General features: G+C 31.9%; 1 protein-coding gene across 3 annotated transcripts in view; it reads left to right on the top strand.

Annotated features, from left to right (window-relative positions):
- Window positions 1-10,431, top strand: part of CSMD3 (CUB and Sushi multiple domains 3) — a 1,011,591-nt gene extending 1,001,160 nt beyond the window's left edge. For all 3 annotated transcript variants that reach the window (XM_074352931.1, XM_074352929.1, XM_074352930.1), the window contains 4 exons: window positions 295-407; window positions 2,533-2,620; window positions 4,681-4,816; window positions 8,425-10,431. In XM_074352931.1, the coding sequence (XP_074209032.1) occupies window positions 295-407; window positions 2,533-2,620; window positions 4,681-4,816; window positions 8,425-8,584 (497 nt within the window). In that variant the 3' untranslated portion in view covers window positions 8,585-10,431. The remainder of the gene's footprint in view (window positions 1-294; window positions 408-2,532; window positions 2,621-4,680; window positions 4,817-8,424) is intronic.
- Window positions 10,432-22,818: the final 12,387 nt, after the last annotated feature.

The raw sequence follows: 22,818 nt of genomic DNA, 5'->3' as shown, positions 1-22,818 counted from the left end.
TCATGGAATGATGTTATTACGAATAATAGTACTTAATTTTAATAGGTAATTTAAATTTAATAAGTAATTTAAACCCCACAATTAAGATTTAAGTTGAGAATTTCAACTGTGAGAGTGATCAATATGTATTGCAAGATTTGTGAAAAACATTATGGGTGAAGCTGGCCTTGACTTGGCCCTGTTTTATTTCTTTTCCTATAACATGTATTTATGATCTATTTAGAGTTATAGATAATGAAGGTGAGCATAACTACTTGAAAAATTAATGGACTAAAATGTCCTTACATTTTGCAGGAGTATATAAAAGCCAAGAAGCTCGCCTAATGTTACACATCTATCTTATTAAAGTACCAGCTCATGCTTCTGTGAAGAAAATGAAGGAGGAAAATTGGGCCATGGATGGCTTTGTAAGTATAGTTCTTTAAAGGCCTGCTGCTGATTTTAATAACAAATTTGTGCTTTGGTTTGTTACTAAAATTCCACAAAAATGTAATTTTCTAAATCAAGCTAATTAAACACACACTCATAAATTATCAAAATTACTATTATGGGTAAGTTATTTTTAAAAAGAAACAATTCAGTATAAATATTTAGTAATCTAATGTGTCAAACCTACTGAAGCCTATGACCTACTCTCTTCTTTCCCAAAAGATCCTCCTCATAAAAGAAGGCTTGTTAGTTGAGAGGATGTAGTCAGGGTTCTCATGCGCATTTCAGCAGACTCCTGGGCAGATTGTGAATAAGGCTGGTTGCTTCCAACTGCCAGTTCAGAAACTCCATCCACATAAGTGGCTGAATAGGACAGGGTAACTCCGTGGTGAAGCTATGGTCCTATCCAGAGGAAGCAGCTTGCATAACTTCCTTTTCATAGACAACTTTATAAAATATTCTAAATCTGTTTATGAAGAGTAAGTTTGGTTCCTGAGGGAAAAAAATGTCCATCCTGTCTCCGTATATGTGCCATTATTTATGAAGTTGGGATCTAACTCATTTTCAGTGCTCTTAGATTGTTGAATTGTATAGTTTTATCTAGGAAACAAATACAATGAATTCACTTATTTAAATACTAGAGTTTAAACTCTTCGTTTTAGAAGCATTTTGTTTCTAAAAATGGCCATGCCCAGGTTATGTCTGATAATGAGGAATAAACCACTTGTTTATTCAAATGTTGAACTTCTCTGAATAGTTTGGTATAATGTTTTGCTTTTGAGGATGAGGGTTCAAGTTTTCTCTTTTTGGGTTTTTTTTTTTTTAAATAACTTCCACAAAAACATACATGACTTAGGTAACTAATTGCAACTAATCAAAACAAACTTAAGAGTAAATTCATATCACTAGTTATCAGGAACACTGAAATGTACCAATTCCTATTTTATTTGTGAGATCAAATGACACTATGCATACAAAGTATTTTTAATATACAATTTTACACACATGCAAGGTGTAGGTAATAGTCAGCATTCATAGCATTAGACAGAGCCACAGAATCTCAAGGTCAAACCACAAATATTTAGTTCTTTCTCCTGTGTGAGGTTAGTTGTGGGGGCTCCACCTGAGGCTGTGGTGGCAAATTCAGGGATGCTCCAGGTGGGCCCAGGCTGGAGGGACAGCAACTATTGGGAGCATAGTCTTCTCTTGTCAAAGTTCTGAAACTCAGAGGGACAAAGTGGAAACATGCCCCTCCTTTTTTTCACAGCCCTACTGACATGTAATTCATATACCCTGCAATTTACTCATTTAAAGTGAACAATCCAATGGTTTTTCATGTATTTACAGATGTATAAACATTGCCATAGTTGATTTTAGAATATTTCCATCACCTCAAAAATAAAGTCTGTATCCTTTAGATATTACCCAATCCATCCACCCCTCATCCCCACTCCAACCCCAAGCAAGCACAACTCCATTTTCTGTCTCTTTAGATTACCCGGTTCTCGACTTTCATATTTATGGAATCATAAAATACATGGTCTTTTGTGACTGGCTTCTCTCACATATTATAATAGGAAACATGCCTCTTAAGGCCTAGGCATGGAACTGACCTGTTGTCAATTCCATCCACTCCATCAGCCAAAGCAAGTCACAGGGACAAACCCAACTCAGTGAGATGGAAAGTATATTCTTTGCATGAAACTTAAAGGGAAGGGAGAGAAGGACTGCATCTATGCTGAATAGTAATCTAATCTATGAAATACAGTATTATTATATTTTTATTTTAATTGCCCATTTGCCTCATTCTATTTCATCATAATCATTGTCATTTTTCTTGACAGCAGGTTTCTTAACCTAAAAGAAATCTATAAACCTAAATTATAATGTTAATAATAACAATCCCTTTTTCCAGTATCATAATTGTTTAAAATGAAGTTTTTGATTTCACTCTTGATGGCAGATTTTTACAGTGTGCTGTGTTTTGCATAGTACAAGATATGGAGGAAGAAACTGCATAGTAAAACTGAGTATTTACTAAGGCTGGGAAAAATATAGCTGTGGCCAGTCTTCAGATTTAATCATACTTATAAATATTTTTAGGTTTCTGCTGAGCCTGATGGAGCTACTTATGTATTTCAAGGATTTATTCAGGGCAAAGATTATGGGCAATTTGGACTACAAAGACTGGGTAATGTATTCATTTTTATTTTCATGTAGTTCCTTTATTAATCCAGATATCATAAGAAAACACAGTAGATTCTGGACATTAAGCACACTTACCACACTTTGAATTTTGCATTGTCAGGACTATACATTGATGCATCTGATGGCCTTTTGAATAACTGCATTCTTCAAAATATTGGTTCTCTATGTGCCAACTCTGTACAATGTTTAGTTTTTATCATATTTCTAATAAACATGACAAACTGCCATGCCCTTAAGCAAGTACAAAGGAGAAAAAGTGGTATAGATATAAAAAGAAATATTAAACTAAATAATTTCATTTTATCTCATGAGAATTATAATACTTCTCTTCAGTAGGAATATTGTTGCAATTTTCTTACTCCTCCAAAAATACAGTGGCACTTTGAGAAACTTACAGGGTCTGGAAGGGGAAAATAACTTTGAGGAATGAGCCCCTTTTCAGGGTTTTGTGCTATTCAGATATGTAAATTTTCTGTGGTAGGAGGCACGGGGTTTTGTCATTTTCATTTCCTAACTCTTCTAAAATATGTATACACATATAATGATCTTGTTCGAATGTATTTATTAACATAGCTTTTGGTGTATAATTTTCCTAAGGTATACTGTCTCCCATTATTACATTGTGATATTAATGCATAAAGAGTAAATTCAAGCTCTAAAAACTATTGCTTGACATTTATCTTACAAATTCCATTGGTCTGAACTTTTACATAAGTATTCTGAGCCCCAGGAAAAAAAAAGTATAGAATAAGGTACTAACATTTTTTTTTTAATTTGGACTACAGTATGGCTTAGGTGAACATAGCTATTTATCAAAAAAGCAAATTAGCCTTCTCCAAATGAACAACGATAATAGGATGTCATTTCAGATAATGTCTTGCCAAAATTCTTAGTTTTAAAAACAGGATAAAACATTCATTAGCACAGTACATTAACACAGTCATATAATTGAATGCAGGATGTTTTCACATAACATTCCCCAAAGCATCTCATGCATTACATGTCTAAAACAGAACCTATATAAAAGAAGCAATTTTCTTTCTGAAATTCTTTGAAAAAGAGCTGCTTGTTTATTTTCTCTTCCCCATTCTGTGCCAGCATTCTGGCAAACCTGATTTTTCTCATTTCCTAACTGTGCTAATGTCATAACCATTTCCTCAGCCCCAAGTAGAACATACCTAGTCCTATGCATTCCTATCTCTTTCATCCACATAAAAGAGTTCTGTTGATTTTAACTACGAAGTGTTCCCCTAAATCCTAGTGCCCTAGTTCACATTTTAATTTCCATTTTTATCTGGGTTGTTGTTATGGTCTTTAAAATACTCCAGCTTTCAGACTGGACTCCGTAGTCATTGTTCAAAATTCTGTATCTTATCACTGAGCCTTTTATTTACAGATGACTTCAGTTATTCCTCACTGCAGGTGGGTGAAAAGTTTGAGCTCTTTAGAATAATATTTATGCGTTCTCAGAAAGCTTATCACTTTAGCCTCCTACTCCTACCACACATCCTTTCCACACAGACATGCCTAATGCTTATCACATCCCCTAAATATGCCATTCACTTTCCCATTCCTCAGATTCTGATGGTCCTGCCTCCTCCTCCATTTGTTATTCTACAGATTTTCTTCAAGGTCAACCTCACATTGTATGTCCTCCAGAAAGCGTTCTTACATTCCACCAGATGGAATTCCTCCTTCCTTTCCTAAAGCATACTGATCATTTATGCTTGAGATATACACATATTTGTGTCTCTGTATTCTTCCCACAATTGTATGAACTCCTCAGTTCAGAGACTCTGCTTATTTATTATTCTGTATCCTTTCCTGGAAAAATATCTTATATATAATAGGCATTGTGCAAAATTGTGTGGAAATGAGTTTCATGAATTATTTTTTGTTTACTATGTATATTTTCAAGTACATGTCTTGTAGATATTTCCAAGTAGATTAATCTTGAGAAAGGAAGAAATTAATTGGTTCATAAAAATAAAAAATCAATTGCGATAAAACAGAGTTGATGTTGTATTCATAATTTTTTTATAGGGCTGAATATGTCAGAAGGTTCGAATTCTTCAAATCAACCTCATGGTACAAATAGTAGTTCTGTGGCCATTGCTATTCTTGTGCCTTTTTTTGCACTTATATTTGCAGGATTTGGATTTTATCTTTATAAACAAAGGTAAGTTTGTTGATTTTAACTACAAAACGTTTCCCAAGCCTACATTTCATGTTCTTTTCACTCTCTAGTTCAAATTTAACTTCCATTTTTTTCTGGGTTGTTGAAATCTCAATGTGCTAGGTATCACCACAGTTGTTGAAACCTTTATTTCCCGTGCCTGTCCCTCCACCACCCCAATATACACACAACAAAAATTGCTCTAAGTTGCACACGGCTTCTGTTTAACCCTTCCTCCTTTTTCCCTGCCAATTTCCTGGTACATAATTAATTTTATAAATTATTTCTGCATTATTCATAGTGAGACTTTAGAGATACAAGATCTAGGTTTAAACTGATGCCAGATTTGTTTAGAAAACTAGGAAGAAGCTTATGTACAAACCTCTTAGTTCATGTGACAATACTGACAGATTTTATCCAGGCAGCTAGATGATACAATCTTCTAATCCTCTCATTTATCTTCTGTTGCTTTTAGAAGAGGATGCAATTAACATGTTACATTTGTGATATATCTCATACATGACTATACAGATCATTAGTTGGTCCCTGTTCACTACATCCATCGCAACATCCTAGTGAGGGGCTTTACTATGCAATTGTCCACCATTTGGGACCATCCTTTATCAAGAAAAAAGTATGCAGGTAACCAGAGAGTTAAATAAATACCTAAATTCATTTTTCTCAAAACTGATTTTTTTATTATAAATATCAGTTGACATTATCTAAGAATGATTTATTTAATGTTATGTAAATTTGTAATTATTGTGTATTAACAGCTATTTAGGCTTTGTCAGTAGCAGATATTATTAATGATAAAAATCATCACTAAATTTATAAAGCATATTATGCTAATCATTTTTATTATTGTGGTAAAATACACATAACATTAAACCATTTAAACATTCTAGGGGTACAATTCAGTGGTGTTTAGCACATTCACAATGTCAGAACCATCGCTCTAAAGGAAACTCTGTACTCATTAAACAGTCACTCCCTATTCCTCCCACCCCTGCCTAGGCAACCACTATTCTGCTTTCTGCCTGTCTTGGTTTGCCTATTCTGGATATTTTATATAAATGGAATCATATAATATTTGACATCTTGCCTGTGGCTTCTTGAACATAACGTTTTCAGATTTCATCCATGTTATGACATAGATCTATACATAATTCCTTTGAATGGCTGAATGATATTCCATTGTATGTTTGAATGTGTTATGTTTGAATATGTCCATTCATCAGTTGACGGACATTTGGATTTTTCCTATGTTTTGGCTATTGTGAATAGTGTTGCTATTTGTATATTTGTATACAATTTTTTGTATGGATACCTGTTTCAGTTTTTTTGAGTATGTACCCAAGAATGAAATTGCTGGGTTACATGGTAATTCTACATTTAACTTACTGAGCAACCACCAAACCATTTAGCTCAGCAACTGTACCATTTTATATTCACACCAACAATATGTGAGGGTCTGATTTCTCCACATCCTCACCAATACTTTTTTTTTGTTTTTTTCCTTCTTCTTCTTTTCTTTTTTTTTTTATTGTAGCCATCCTAGTGAAATAGTGTCTCATTATGGTTTTGATTTGCATTTCCCTAGTGACATTGAATATCTTTTTATGTGCTTCTTGGCCATTTGTCTATATCCTTTGAAGAAACGCCTATTGAAGTATTTTGCCCATTTTTAAAATTGGGTCATTTATGTTGCTGTTGTTGAGGTATGAGGGTTCTTCATATAGTCTGGATACTAGACCCCTTTCAGATACACAGTTTGCAAATATTCTTCTTTCTGTCAGTTGTAGTTCCACTCTCTTGATACTATCTTTTGATGTTCAAAAGTTTTTCACTTTGATAAAGTCCAGTTTATTTCTATTTTCTTTTGTTACTTGTGCTTTTAGTGTTACACCTAAGAAACCATTGACAAATTCAAGTTCACGAAGATTTACCTTTATGTTTTCAAAACTAAGAGTGTTTTAGATTTAGCTCTTATATTTAGAGCTTTAATTTATTTCAAGTTAATTTTTGTTGATAGTATGAACTTTTCTAAAGCTTCATTTTCCTTAAAGCTATTGCTCAATATCAGAAAAATAAAATTATTTTATGTCTTTGTGATTTTTATCTAATTAGAAGGAAATGATGTTGCTTCTGTTTTTATTGTGACTCTAGTTTGAAAAAAGAGAGACAAATATGATCCACTAGAATTATGCACCTGGCAAGAGCAAGTTGTAAACAATATAACATATCACAATATATAGATGATACTATTGAAAGAAACTTAAGGTATATTTATTTTTTAATTATCATCATACAAATCACTTAATTTTTAGTAGGAAGAAAATTCAAAACATGCATTAAGAATAGTAAAGTCATAAAATGCCAAGTACAAATTACAATAAAATAGTTGAAATGTATACTATTTGGTGTAAATAAAGTAGTTGAGAAACAGATTTATATTAAGATATATCCTTTTTAGGAATTAGATTTGAGAAATAGCTAGTCAAGTAAGCCTTCGTTCCATTACAAATGTCAGCAAATGATGCAGTGGGATGTCAGAAAGAGAGACTAGAAACAAGCACTGGTCAAAGGCGAGAGAAATTAAGAAATAAAGCAGGAATTCAAGACAAGCAACTTACACCATTCAGCCTAGATTCCATGTGTTTTGTTAACTAACAGCAAATGTTCAGTTATCAGTAACTCTTTGGAAACTATTTTCATGACTTGAATATCAGCATAGTTAATAATTTCTTTGAGATTTTGAATTTACTTGGTCTAATGTATATCATTTTAAGCCATTGAATGTTTATGCTTCTGGGATACTGCAAGCACCTTCCCAAGTTAGGCGTAGGCATTAGATGTCTACGCTTCCTGGGACCCTCTTCTTACTACTGTATAACCAGCTCCTTATTGTCCTTCAAGTCTCAGATTAAATTTTACCTCTTGAGCAAGGCTATCTCTTATTACCTCTCCTAAAGTGGCTCCTAGCTGCTCTCTGTCGTACCAACTATTTTCCTTTTCATCAAAACAATTCTCATTATTTAATATTTCTCTTGTTTTATTTATTTTGAATTTATTCATTGCTTTCTATCATTGCAATATGAGTTCTATTGAGAGTGATGATTTTGTATGCTTTTTTTGTAAAAAAAAAAAAAAAGTATATATCCAGTACCTAGGCTCATGCCTGGAATAATAGGTGCTCAGTAAATATCTGCGGAATGACTAGTAATGAGATTTAAATTCATCATCATCATCATTTATTTATAGTATACATGTTAATTCATAATGATGACATTATTTCATAATATAATTTATGAGAATAGCCATAATATCATTTATTTACACTTGTATTACTCATATTGGTGTTGTACTTACAAATGTGAATGGATCACTATAATAAATATATATTATATGTAAATAATAAAAGTCACTGAGGATTTAAAATGACAGGTAAATTGTTCAAATTCAGTGTATTGAATTTATGATTTCTCAATTAACACTTTCAAGTTACATTATCCATTAGCAATGATAACTCAAGCATGTTGTATTTGAGCCCTACTCTGCTATTTCTAGAAGAAAGTTAACACATAACTAATCAATGTTCTCATCAACAGGACTGCACCCAAAACACAGTATACAGGATGTTCAGTTCATGAAAATAACAATGGCCAAGCAGCTTTTGAAAATCCCATGTATGACACCAATGCAAAATCAGTGGAAGGGAAGGCAGTACGATTTGATCCCAACTTGAACACAGTCTGCACAATGGTATAACGCGGCAACTCTTTGCCTTCTTCGGAAGTTTGGAAATCGACACACAAAACAGTGCGCATTTAGTTCACTGATAAACAAATTAAAGCACACTTTTCAGGACTTGCTGGGTCACCTTTTTCCTGAGGAATGATAGAAAAGAGTGTTTTTTTCATAAACTGGACTATAATTCTTCATGTGTACCATGGAGAGTTTTACAGAAATTTGGCTGCACTCTGAGAGTGCTTACTCACAGTTTATTTGCTTTTTTTAAAAAGGAGATTATTCTAAAACATAAACTTATTTGCATATATTGGAGGAGCATCCACTATCAGTATTTCTGTGCTTTATAAACTATATTAGAGGGACTGGGTTTAAAAACAAAAAAGATATAAGGTAGAAAATAAGAGCTATACTTACAAGAGTCAATAGATCACTGACTTCTCTTTAACTGTCATGAGCTACATCACACCTGTAAGTCTGAATTTCACACCACTCTATCTGCTGTTCGTTCTTATTAATTGGGTCATTGTTTTCTTATTTCTCTGGTTATTTCAGTTTGAGTCATGCTCTGAAATGTTTATCAGCTAATTTATGGCACAGAAGAGATAAGATTGCCCACTCTCATTTGACTCTTTCTGGTTTTTGTTCTTCAGCATCACGTTGCTGTCTTTTTTTAGACTAGTTGTCACAGTGCCTGCAAATAGCAAGGTCATCATGCTCTCCTCCTGATTTCCCACATTGTTTTGTAACCAATATTATTCAGTGAGCCATGGGGCAGTGCTTATCTCATTGTTTTAGTCTGTTTTGTCAGTCAGAAACCAGTTTAGGTGGCAAAAATTATCTGTAATAATGAAGATTTTGCAGTTATCTGAGACACCAAACTTAACATTCTTTACCAAACTTTACAATGTTTTTGAAAGACCAAATAGAACCTATTAATCTATTGTTTATTTAGTTTACAATGTATCAACTTTTCCTCAGTTGAGCCTTCAAATTTAATTAACTTTGTTTTGAACTTTTATCTAACAATGAATTAGAAATACAAGCTTTTTAAGCTTTTAGCTATTATCTAACAATGAGTTAAACATATATTTTCAACCAACCCTTAATCATAATTCCTAAAAAAAATTTTACTTTCAAATCACCAATATAAAGTTGTTTCCTAAAGTGGTGGATTTACCAAATTTTCATATATTTTAAAATTTCTATACTCTTACTCCTAAGAAGTAGATTTCGGATGCGACAGGTTTCTGTCATTGTCACATTAAGATACGTATTTGCAAGTTATTGGTGGCTCATTTACAACCGTATCACAGTAATGCCAGCATTTTGGTTTAATAGGTCATTGTCTTTCTTTTATAGCATGTTTTATTTCGTTGAATAAATTATGTACCCAGTGTGAACTCTTTGTTGTTGTCCCTTTCAAGTACGGATAATCCTGTAAACAGTCTCCACTTTTTGGATCATGAGACAGAGTGCCTACGAGCAATTACTGCACCCGGGAGTGTTGCTTGGATCTATCTCTACAACGTATAGTGAATTTCTTGTAAACCACTTTGAGATACATTGTTTTGAAAATTCATATAATTTTCTCAACATTGTATTCTACTGACAGGATGCTGTTTTAAATTTTATTCCATCAGTTATTTATTCTTGTTTATTCAAATGACTGCAATAACAATGATTCATTCATTAATGTTAAGGTTAATACATTTAAGATCTTGTTTAAAACAATGTTTCTTCTGCAACTGGCTACTCCTCTTATATTAATGCATACACTTTTGTAAAGAAGTATATTTTTATGAAAAAAAAACTTTGTAAAAGTATGATGTAAATTTTCAGTGCAATGTAAACAAAATAAAAATGGATAATTGCTTTTGTAAAATGTGTATTTTTTTCAAAATTGTCTGCCAGTGTACTGATTAGTAAAAGGAATGAATAGTCCATATTTATTTGGTGTTGTGAAGTTCCAAAACTGCATATTATATATCCTTAGTTCAAAATATAATAATGAAATATAGATGCTTTTCTTCTTTATATTCTGTTGTTCCCCAAGTGTGCCACTCTTTTAGAAGTAAGTAGATTCCCAGTAAATGCAATAGTATCATAAGAACCTCATCTTAGAATTCTCCTTAAATCTAAATATTTTAATAATACATACTATCTAAATGTAGGTATACTTGATGATTTCTAGCATTTCTGTAGCATAGTTTCTTAGAGATACTTATGTTAAGCATGTCTCATAGATATGAGCTCAATAACCTTTTGAGCTGCAACATTAAACTAATACCCCAAAATAAATCTATCCTGCCAGGATGGAACATGTAAAGTTTTGTACTCAAGAAAGTTATCAAGTTTCTATAAAGTTCAAATCATAAGTTATTTAAGTTTAATTTTTTTAGATAACTCTTTTTCACAAAATATATTGTCTTTATATTTCAAAACTTCAAACTCCAGCCTTTATAGTCTATCTCTGTCTATTACACCTTCATTTTAGAAATAAATGCTTCTTGATATAATTGTAGATTCAGTTTTAACTTTGTTAACTATATTACCTTCACCTATCACTCACTTCATTTCTTCTATATTTTCTCTTGTTGTTCTTTGTCTTTATTTTTATTCCCCTGTGTTTTTTTTCTTCTTGCTTTTTCTTTATATATTTTTTAATTTGCTTTCTTTCTTCTGATGCTTTTCTTAAAACATCCTGTTTTACAAGTCTTATTCTTTTTGGCCTTTTATTATTTATTATTTTTCCTATTCTCTTTGTCTTTTTAACCCTCTCAAAAGTTAGCAGCAATTTTAGTGGGAGTAATTTTATTTTTATATTTTCCCAGCTTTCTTGAAGTATAATTAACAAAATTATAAGATATTTAAACTATAATGTGATAATTTGATAAACGTATTTTGGAGAATGAGAACATTTGAGCTCTACTCTCTTAGAAAATTTCAATTAAGGAAATAATTTGAAAAAGGGTTCTTGTACTTCCCTTATATTTAAGAACATTAAAGCCATAGATTCCACTCAGGATCACTTGATAATAGAACATAATGATAACAATTGTGGAAATAAACCAAAGGTCAGATTTACTTTACTTGTTCTTTTTACTTACAAGTGAGGGGGGGGAAAAAGTCAAAACTGGCTAAAAGATCAATAAAAATAACTAAATGATACTCTGTTAAAGAGAATACATTGCCTGTCAAAGTACTAATCTGTAAATATCTATAAATTTAAAGTAGGCATAGTTAAAATAAGGCAAAAAAAAGAACTTCTAAAAATGAGTCTAGGAAGTAATTTAGAATGGGCAGTTTGAAATTTGGCTGAAAGAAATATTGATTTGCTTTTCCTTTTTTTTTTTTTTTTTTTTTTAGGATGACTTTGGAGAAAAGGGAATATTGATCTGAGAAGATACACATGTTGTAAAAATCTGAGAAATATCTTTCTGTCATCACTTTCATGAGCTTGGTATTCTAAAGTAATTTAAAAACAGATTTAAAAGTTATCAAGGAGTGGAAATGGCCACTGGACATTGGATTTCTTTCTTCAGTAAACAAAGCAACAAAACTAGTGAATGCCTGCCAGATACTTTCTCAACTTTTAATAAGTTCCCCTGTGTAAGAATTTTATTAGTTTTGAAAAAGAAGTATATTCTACACATTCAAATTCACAGCTAAAAATTGTATTGCAAACACGAAACAAGAACCCTGTGCTTAAATTCTCATAAGGTCCAAATCTTGCTTGTAACTATTAGCATATCTGTGAAAATAAGGATGAACCCATACGCTTCGGCAGGACCAATGAGATGCATAACTGTAGAGGAAAACATAGATCCATCTAGGTGGAAGGAATTAAAATAAACTGAAAAGCCTTCCTTCTCAGTATGTATCTTCTTCATATCCTTCAGTTAAGATGTTGTATCTCCTAAAGGAACCTATTAGAAAGAAGTATGTTATCGGAGAATATCTTACGATAGCATTGTAATCCCAATGAGCAAATTAACACAGCGATTACAGGGCAAGTCAGTAGAGCAGGTGCTCCTAGTCTTTTTATTTTTAAACCAGGACTTTTCCAGTCTATGGCACCCTTTTTACAATGAAGGTTTTAAATGCATAAAATGAAACATAAAGGAAACTAATGATAATAAAATAGTATAAAAATATTTTCAAATATTCTAGTATATGTATACTAATATACATATATATGAATATATACTTACATATAGATACTAAAACATACATACATAGGTACTTCTTTACTGATATATTAAATAAGCAGTGGGGCTAATAATTTCTGTAATTTTAAAGAGTATCATAAGCAATATTTTAAGATATTCATAACATTTAACATGACATAAAATACCTGCGATTTTTATTAGTGACAAAAATCAGAGATTACTTTTGCCCAGCTTTTTACAGCAAGAAATACTGTATTTTAATTAGAAGAACAATGAAGATAAAGGTGTAGCTTTTCCCCACCCATGTTCACAAAATTTTTGAATTCTATCTGCTTCCCAGGTAACCCTGCTTTAGAGGTTGGGATTTATAGCAAATGATGGGACAGGGAAGAAAGTATTTCTTGTTCTCTTGAGCTGTTGGCAATGAAAATTGAGTGCTTAATTTGCACTTTGACATAACAACACAAAGTCGATGGCTCTGAGAAGAAATCCCCAATGGAAAGGAGTGAGTATAAATAGCAAAATGTCATTAATTTATTAACACAATGAATATTTTCTAACATTAAATGTGTTACTACTCTACCATAAGGCATAATGGCTACTGGATAAATAAAAGTATAAGAAACATAAATCTTATCTTTAACAAAGTCTTGTCAAGCTATTAAAATTCTTAAAATATATCTGGAAGATATTACATAATAATTCTATGTGGTAACTGTGTTCATCTCTGTATATTTTTACTCTCACTACTTTCTGTTATTTAAAATTGACTTTTATGGAATTATAAATGAATCTTTGACAAATTTTAGTCTACTGAATAAGATACTACTTTCTTTTTTAGTCTAATGATTAAGAAGTATAGAAGTAATTTGCATAATGTGACATCAATGTGTACTCTTCAGAATATTCAGAATTTGATGGACTTAATTTGAAAACTGCATATTAGTTTAATATGCATATTAGTTAAATTAATATTATGGAAAACTTGGACATTTCTTCACAAAATGATCATAGGCTATTGATTATATCAAAGAGGAATTTATGACTTACTTTTTAATTTCATCTGTATGTGTTTTCTTAGGAATCTTTATTGAAGATTTATCTATAAAGTGTCTTTGCAATTTAACTGAAGGAAAAAGCACTGACAATTTCAACAGAAGTCAGTTAGACTAGATAAGACAAAGGTCAAATTTATATCTAAAGATATGCTACTTATTGGGTAAGGTAAATCAGTATTTTTTTTTTTTTTTTTTTTTTTTGCCTAGTAATTCTATTCAATAGGTTATCCAAAAGAAATAATCAAAGAGAGGTGTTTAACATGGCTTTTCATGCAAAATTTGTATATGGTAAAAAAGGTATCACTAGTTACCAATATGTAAGCAGTGTAAATATTCATTGATCATGGATTGTATTAGAAATGACCATACATTTATAACTAAGTATTAAAAATCATATTCAAGGTTAATAACATGAAGAAGACTTCAAATTTTAAAACAAAAACCACTCTTACTCTCTCTGCCACTCCCTTTTTCTCTTTCCACTTTTCTTTTTCTTCCATATACAAACACAAATGTCCTGAAGCAAAGAAATAAAATATAAATAGTTATGATTATCAGGACTATGAATAATTACAATCTTGTTGTTTGACTTTTTTCCAGGAGTGCATATATGTTAATTACATTACAAAAGTAATAGTTAAGAAAAATTGTTTGAAAGTTGAAAATCAGATTTTACTTTGATGATAACTTTTCGTAGAAGATTCAGACCCAAGAAGTAATAGTTGAAGAGTCTAAGCTTAGGAGACTCACTCACATCAACTGTATCATATAAAAAAAATCCTAAGAATTAAAAGGGATAATGTCTTACATATAGCAAATTAGTTTAAATGAGTTAAAGAAGTGAGAAAAATTTAAACATCCATTGAATAATAGATGATTTTTGTCAAATATCTATGTATTTTCACTTTCTTTTTGCTATTTGAATTCCATCAAAAGTTCCCAGAATAAGCAGATTGAACAAACAGGTAATTTTTTCCCTTGAAAGCTAAACTTCTTCTAGAAAATGTAACTAAAGTACTGAAAAGAACCTAAGCTAATGTTTTTATGTTTATTCTCTATATTTTAGGAAATAAATACTTCTCCAAATAACTGTAACAGTATACGTTTTACTTTATAGAACATTTTAAGAAATGTTAAAAACCTTAAAAAGTACCTGACCAGAAATTATTTTTTGTATTATTATTATTCCTTTGAGCCTATGAGGTTAATAAATCTCTTTTTCCTTAAAGCAATTACATTATCTAACCTAACTTTTTTTACATTTCATTTTCTGTTACTAAGATGTATTTAAAGTAATTTTACTTTGAATAGTGCCATGTAACTAAGTGCAAGGCATCATTATTAAGTGACACTTTAAAATATTCCTTAGCACTGTAAAGAAGCAGAAACCGTTATTATTTGCCTGGTAATTTAATAAGTGGTTTCTTTATTTAAAGGACATTTTAGTTGTTCATATGTCCCTCCACCCCTATAGTAACAGGCTTCAGCAATACCTTATTGTTTAAAATTACAATTTCACTTCTAACTCTTAGGATATGATTGACATTGTACAGACGACAAAGATGTATGAAAGTATTTCGAGAACAAAAATAAAAGTTATGTGTCATCTGTACAAAGTGTGGAAAAGTTAATGTTAACTAAGCCGCTTTAAGAAGCAACAAAGTAAATAAGGACCAATAAACTTATTTACAGAACAGAGACAGACTCACAGACATAGAAAACAAACTTATGGTTACCAAAGGAGAAAAGAAGTTGTGGACGGATAAACTGGGAGTTCAGGATTTGCAAATACTAACTACTATATATAAAATAGATAAACAACAAGGTCCTATTGGATAGCACAGGAACTATGTTCAATACCTTGTAATGGCCTATAATGAAAAAGAAACTGAAAAAGAATATATATGTATAAATGAATCACTATGCTGTACACCAGAAATTAATGCAACATTGTAAGTCAACTATACTTCAGTTAAAATTTTTTTAAGGAGTGCATATAATAATTAAATAATTATTAAATAATAATATTTAAAAAGAAACAGTAAACTAAATTTATTCATAATGAAAGTTTAATATGTAAAACAATTTACCGGAAAAATTAATAGTTCTTCTATAACATTGTTTTGAAAATGCAAATCTGTTCCAACATGATTGTTATATCAGGAAACAATTTGAGTGTTGCAAAATTTCACATTTGCTTACTCAGGACTCCTCCCAACCACAGACAAGCCTGAGCACAGTTAACCTCAGCACCCTGAACCTGTACTGCATGGGAATACACCACACACACCTGCAAACACCCTGCCGCATACCTTGGGTCACTCTGTGTCACGAGGCACTTCCATCTACATCTGTTATCACAGCTGTTCATCAGATTTCACATAATTCTCCTTCCTCCCCCACACAATAACACATAAACTACAATCTTTCCAATATACACTTCTGAAAACACACTTCCAGTCTTGTTTAAGGTAAATACTATATTTATTGTAGTACATGTGCATTTTTAACCATGTATATAACTCCACTATCATTTTTGTTAGATTTATGTTATGTTTCACTAACAAAATGTGTGTGTTTTGCCCCAACCCTATTTTCCTTACAGATATTTTGGCTTTTTATTACATGATTTTGCCCTACAGGTTAATTTTTAGTAATACATGTGGTCATATTAGAGCAGAACTGATTGTAATTATTTGTTTTTCCATTTTAATGCATTTTTATGTTTCAAACATTAGAAAGAATAAAATAATATAAAGAAAAAAATTCCCCTTTGACCCTGTTCTCATCCATACTTGTAAGTCCTGTGAATCAGTCCTATTCATATGTTTACCCTTTTTCATAATTTCATAATTGAACTATTTTAAAAAAATTTCTTACTCAAATTTGATCAACTAAGAGAATAATCCTTTAAGATCGTATACAAAAGTTTTGATGTGAGAAAATAAAAATTTCTAGGTAGTTTGGGACACTAGATGAAACTGATGTGTTATACATCAGGTATACATGAGTACCAACCTTAAGAGAGAAGCTTTTTAGAAATCTCACAACAATGAGATGACAGTGACCCTGAAATGAGTACTTCATCAGTGCTCTCCATGTACCTCCCTTGATTTTAGCAATTTCTATATCTAGTCTATAAAATGTATCAGTAACTAACCAACATCAATTCTTTGGTGAAATAAAATTTAGTAATTTTTTCTTTCTTTGTAGTGAAATATGTTTTAATATTGATTATATTCATCTCATCTGATACAACACAACTGTTTTGCCTTTATTTGATTTTAAATGTGTTAGATTCAGTGTCCTTTAGCAGAAGACCACTAGGAACACACATATGTTCGAACAAATTTGGCTTTATTTCTTGTCCCAGTGAAGGAGAGTGAGAAGGCTCCCCATGGTTCCCATGGTGTGTCTCAGTAAGAAAGTGTTAGAGTATTTGCACTTGTGTTGGATGATATTGGTGAAATTACAGAAGTGAGGTTTTTCTCCGGTTTGGAAGCAGGAGTAATTCTATGATTGAACATTTTAATCTTAAGGAGGAGGAAATCCTACACTGGAGTTTAGCCATAGTTGGTAAAGAAGTTGAGTTACTCATATTGGTCAGAAAAGGGGGATGTTTGATTATTTTTGTGGATTAGAAATGTTCATGTTTTGTCTTTGTTTATATGTGAGTAAGGAGTGGTCTTATTTTTCTCTTGAACAATCAGAGGCCTCTACTACTGATGGTCTATGAAACTGTCCATGTTTAATAGGAGAACATCAGGGTATAGCTGTAGTTCCAGGCTAGCTCGTAGCTACACCAAGTCATAGCTGGTTGTACCAGGCCAGCTCATGGATGTCAGGGACTGTTTTTCTCTATCTCAGATGTATTCTTTTTTAGACTCAATGCTAATATGAGTGGCAACTACATTTAGGCTCAGAAAAAAATGCAGTTCTTTTATTTTTTCCTTTAGCTTTGATTGGGGGAATATTTTAATTCAGTTGCAGGATATTTTAGAAATGTTATCAATTGAAATATTTTGTTAAAAGATTATTGTCATAGGGGATTATTTGTTATCTTACCATATAGATTTTTATTACTATATTTATTATAAATTATAATAATAGACTTTTAGTAAACTATGGATGTATCTTCATAAATCCCAAATAAATATTTAGAAAAGACTTAAATAGCATATGTAGGTACTGGTTTCATTACATGAGAACTAGATGCCCATTAAAAATGTGCCAGTAAACAAATACGTGTATAGTGGTTGAGATTTCTAGGTAATGCATATGTGATAATTTAGTAGAGTTAAGTGAATTTTTGTTTACATTATTAGCATTTCTGAAGGAACAACTTTTTGCCTACTTAAAAACCTGTTTTAAAACTTTCAATTATTTGTATTCACCTATAACTCAGCATATCAAACTAGACAGTTTTCAAACTTTGTGGCACCTGTCTCAATGGTTTGCACCCCAGCTGATAGGTTATTCATGCCATTAATGTGGTTGTCATCCCTAACAATTCTTTCACCTTCATTTCCCATAGGCCAGTGTATGACAATATCATGTTAATTTTACCTACTAAATATTTCCTGGATTCAATCATTCTTCCCCCATCCCATTGCTAACATCTTAGTCCAAAGTAACACCATCTTTCTTTTGGCCTAATCAGTGCAGTAGGCTGCTAAGTGCACTTTCCACATCTGGTCATTTTTTCTAATCTGTTCTTTATAAAGCAGCCAGAGTGATGTTTCAAATCACAAATCTTGTTTTGTGATAAATGAAATAATAAAGTCTGTCCAGAGTGCTAACGAAGCATGGAAGAAGAAGTTGGAGGAGGCTGATTCTAAGATAAAAAAAATTTTAATTGATTCTTGAAGGATGAATGAGTCCAAAAGGTAGACAGTGATGGAAAAGGACAGTAAAGGGACAATTTCAGGCAGACCAGTAGCACATAGACATAATATGGACAAAAACAGGTATGCTAGATTAAATAGAGTTGTTTAGAAACCATGAAGCCCAAGGTACATTTGGAGGAAAGATTAAAGAAATGAAACTGAAAACTTGAGAAGTACATGATCAGGGAAATCCATGTATGCTATGCTATGGAGGGTCAACTCTTCTCCGCATTAAATTGGGATCCAATGAAGATTTTTAACACTTAGTACTAAATTTTTGTGAAGAAGGGGAAAAATCACTCTGGAAGCAGAAAAAGACAATATTAAGGGAGATGAATTTAGAGTAAAACTTTTGGTGGAAAATCATTACAAAATTCTAATGAGGTCTCTCAGGAACCTGATGTAAAGCAGTTCTATTTGGCTTGAGAGGACATGTGTACTGAGTTGATATAGCGGAGATGGACTTAGAAAAATGTGATAAAGATTGAATGTGCAGAGAGATAGAGAATGACAGTGGGTTAAAGAGGAAGTGTCAATGTACTCTCCAATATTCTGGTTTGAAGAGTGTGGATGGAGAAAGGTAATGCTGATCAAAATAAAGTACAAGAGAAATAGTACACAAGTTGATCAACATAAGAGAGGAGCTCTTAAGCCCAATTTTAAATATATTGGGTCTCTGGGATTCATTCCTTTCTCAAATAGATAGCTACAAGGATGCATCATCCTAGAGCACAAGCAGTGGGAGAGCAATTTTGTTTGAAATTATAGAAGCTAAATGTGGGGGCAGGGTTGTCCACGAGAATATAGAGGATATATATGCTTCCAGAGTGATTTTTTTGCACTATACAAAAATTTAATACTGTTCCTAAGTCTTAAAACTTCATTGGATCCCAATTCAATACAGAGAAGAGTTGAACCTTCATAACAGAGCAGAGAGGACTTCCCTGATCTTGTACTTCTAAAGTTTCTAGTTTCATTTTTGTTTCCTCCAAATATACAGAATATGAAGAAGATGGTTAAGACAGAACACTACAGACAAATTCTCTTTAGGAGCAACTGGTCTGGAATGATCTCACACTGTTTTATATTTGTACATTTTAATCTTCTATTTTCCCTTAGTACTCTTGAATATTTGATTTTTATTTTTGAGGGGTATTTTTGTGTGTGTGTTATTTTAACGCCAACCTATTTCAACTATGTTCAGGGAAAAAGAGAAACATAGCATTAGACGCCACATGAAACTGAAACCCCAGGAGCCTGAAACTTTGTGGAAACTTGAATTAAAGTTGGGAGAATTATAAGGAGCAAATTTTAAATTTGGTCATGGGAGTTAAAGACATTTCATCGTCTTTTTTTTTTTTTTCCTATGTCAGGTAAATTCTCTTACCAGGACACATTCACAAATAAGCAGATTCATTTTAAATTATTGCTCTACTTTTGTCAGGTAAGTTCTTAAAGGCGAATGATGACTTTTATCCTTAAATATGATAGCTGCAATACAATGGGCCAGTTACAAACAAGCTTACAAATTCTTTTCCAGTTAGTCTTGTTTGCACATACAGATTTTAAAATCCCTCCAAGACAGAGATTATATTTCTCATATGTGTGTGTTTTTACTGTACATTTCCTGATGATCCAAGTATAGCGGAAAGCATGGAGTAACCACCAAATAAATACTGCACAGTTGCTTGTTTGGTTATTAATTTGTTTTAGCCCATCAACCTCACATTTAAGGACAGAGAACTTACATTATTGTTCATGAACATATAAAAATCGACTTAAGCACATTCCAAGAATGTGCTTAAAAGTACAGTTAGGAAATGGCAGATGAGTCTATACTCATTAAAGAAAAGTCAATTTATTCAGTAGGAAGAAAGAGGAGATACGTTGAATGAAAGAGAAATAATGATTAATATGGAAGAAAATTAAATGAAATCAAATATAAAAATGTAAAGTAAAAAAATTATTTAATTTTAAATATAGTTCAATGGAATTTTCATTCATTACCAGTCTCCTAAGTTGTGAACAAAAGCAAATGAATGAATAAGATAATTTCTTTAAAAAATTTGCTTTGAAAATATGTGTGGGAGTAGTTTATTCTAAAGTGGAAAATGAAACTTACCTCCTATGTCATTATTCGATTAGTAGGCTGTCTCCTGCATCATGGTTTCTGTTGCATTTCAAAATATTTTTAAATGTTAACGACTGTAAGCTTCAAATTATAAGTTGCTACCATCTACTGACTATAGAAAATAAGTACAAACGACCCTGACTTCTTCCTCTTTTCCTTGAACATTCTCCCCAGTCCCCGAAAGAGTATAGTAGATTCGGTTAATTTGAATTATACATAAATTGTTGGCCATTATATTTACAGCTATAAATTATGTTGCTTAGGTTTTTTTTGTAAATAAATGAATTTTCTTTGATATAATAGTGCCTTTCAATTTTTTTGATTGCAAGTATAGAGAAAGATGGACTCTTGGAATTGCAATTTCCTGTAAGTAAGATATATAAAGACACATTTTTATTGTGATTTTGACTTTGATGTAATGGCAATTTAATCTTAAAGAATATATGGAAATTTTCAAGCCATACTTGTCTTTTTCAGAATCATGAGAAAATTTACTATCAACATTGGTTCTGTATATGACTATATACACAACATATACAGGCAATATTTTATATTTTTTGGATGCAAGGTTTTTTTTTCAGAAGTAGGAATTATAAGGATAAAGAAATAGCTCAAGTAAATTTTTAGTTTCTGTTTAACTGATAATTCTAATTTTTCTTTTTCAAGCCATAACTAATATTTAAGCTACTATGTAGTGTTAGGATGATGGTGTTTGTTCTATTAACTTTAAATTTTATAGTTTGTTGAAAACACATGAAGATTCTCCATTACAATGATCTAAAGATAGTATTGAAGCTATAGGCAGAAATGGGAAAACTATAGCTGTAAGTAACTATAAAATCTCATTTCAATTCCAGTCAATATTTGAGATTTAAAAAAAAGGAATGGGATAAAAGCACAAGAACCAACAGTTAGCTTTAAAAAATGTTAATTGTGGCATTCCAAACTAAGTATCTGCTAGTGAAAGATTTATGGTTATATATAGAAAGGCAGAATTGTGTTAGAAGGAAATTCTTTTGCCTAGTCGACCACAATTCCTAAATACATCTGCTAAGTCAGTATTTTGTATGTTGGGAATCTATAAGGAGAAGCAGGCTGGAAAGCTTTAGTTGGGGATATTTCATAATTTTGTACAGCTTCTCATCTTCGCTTGGCTCAGTTATAAAAATCTAATACCGCTGCATTGTCTCAGTAGTGTTATCACAAGTGCCTCCCAGCTCTTCAGTCTGCTTTCACTCTTGTATGCTTCCAGCTTATTCTCTAAACTGGAAATACTGATCTTTCTAAAGTGCTGATTTTATCACTCCCACTTATTACTGCTTTCAGGATAAATGTTAGATTTTCTTCCAGTCATAACTTTACTCATGTTTATCTCTCTACCAGCATTTTAATGTGCATTTCCCTGAACCATTCTAAATGTAAACCATACTAAACAATTCTTTGTTTCTTTACCTTAAGCCTCTTATTTCTTAGCCTCGAGCATAATCTTCCCTCTATTTGAAACATTCCTCTCCCTTTCCCCACCTCTCACCCCCAAAGCTATTTCATCTAATTTTTATACTTTAAGTGTGAGCTTAAGCACCACATTTTCTAAGAAGCCTTCCCAAGTTTGTAACCTTCCTATGTGCTTTTAAAATACCGTTTCTTATCCCTACCATGGTGTTTATACCATTGTAATTTAATTTACTGTTTTCTTGAATGTCTTCATGCTATGTAAGGACTATATGCTATGTAAGGACTACATGCTATGTAAGGGCGGAGCTGTTTCTGCTTTCTTCACCACTGTCTCCCCAGAGTGTAGGGAAAGAACTAATGTGTAGCTTTTACTAGTAAAGAACATATGCTGCTTGTTGTAATTGTGGTATCTTCAAGAGTTGTGATTCCTGGAGTAGCTAGGAGAAGTTAATTATTTGAATTCCGACTTACAACATCTCGAGAGACATTATTCTTCCCAAGAAGCCCAAGTGCACACCAGAGGCAAGCCATGGGGTATATAATCCAGCCTGTA

This window comes from Camelus bactrianus, chromosome 25, assembly GCF_048773025.1.
Source record: "Camelus bactrianus isolate YW-2024 breed Bactrian camel chromosome 25, ASM4877302v1, whole genome shotgun sequence".
In the NCBI taxonomy this organism is placed as follows: Eukaryota; Metazoa; Chordata; class Mammalia; order Artiodactyla; family Camelidae; genus Camelus; species Camelus bactrianus.
This window is presented reverse-complemented; position numbering and strand designations above follow the sequence as displayed.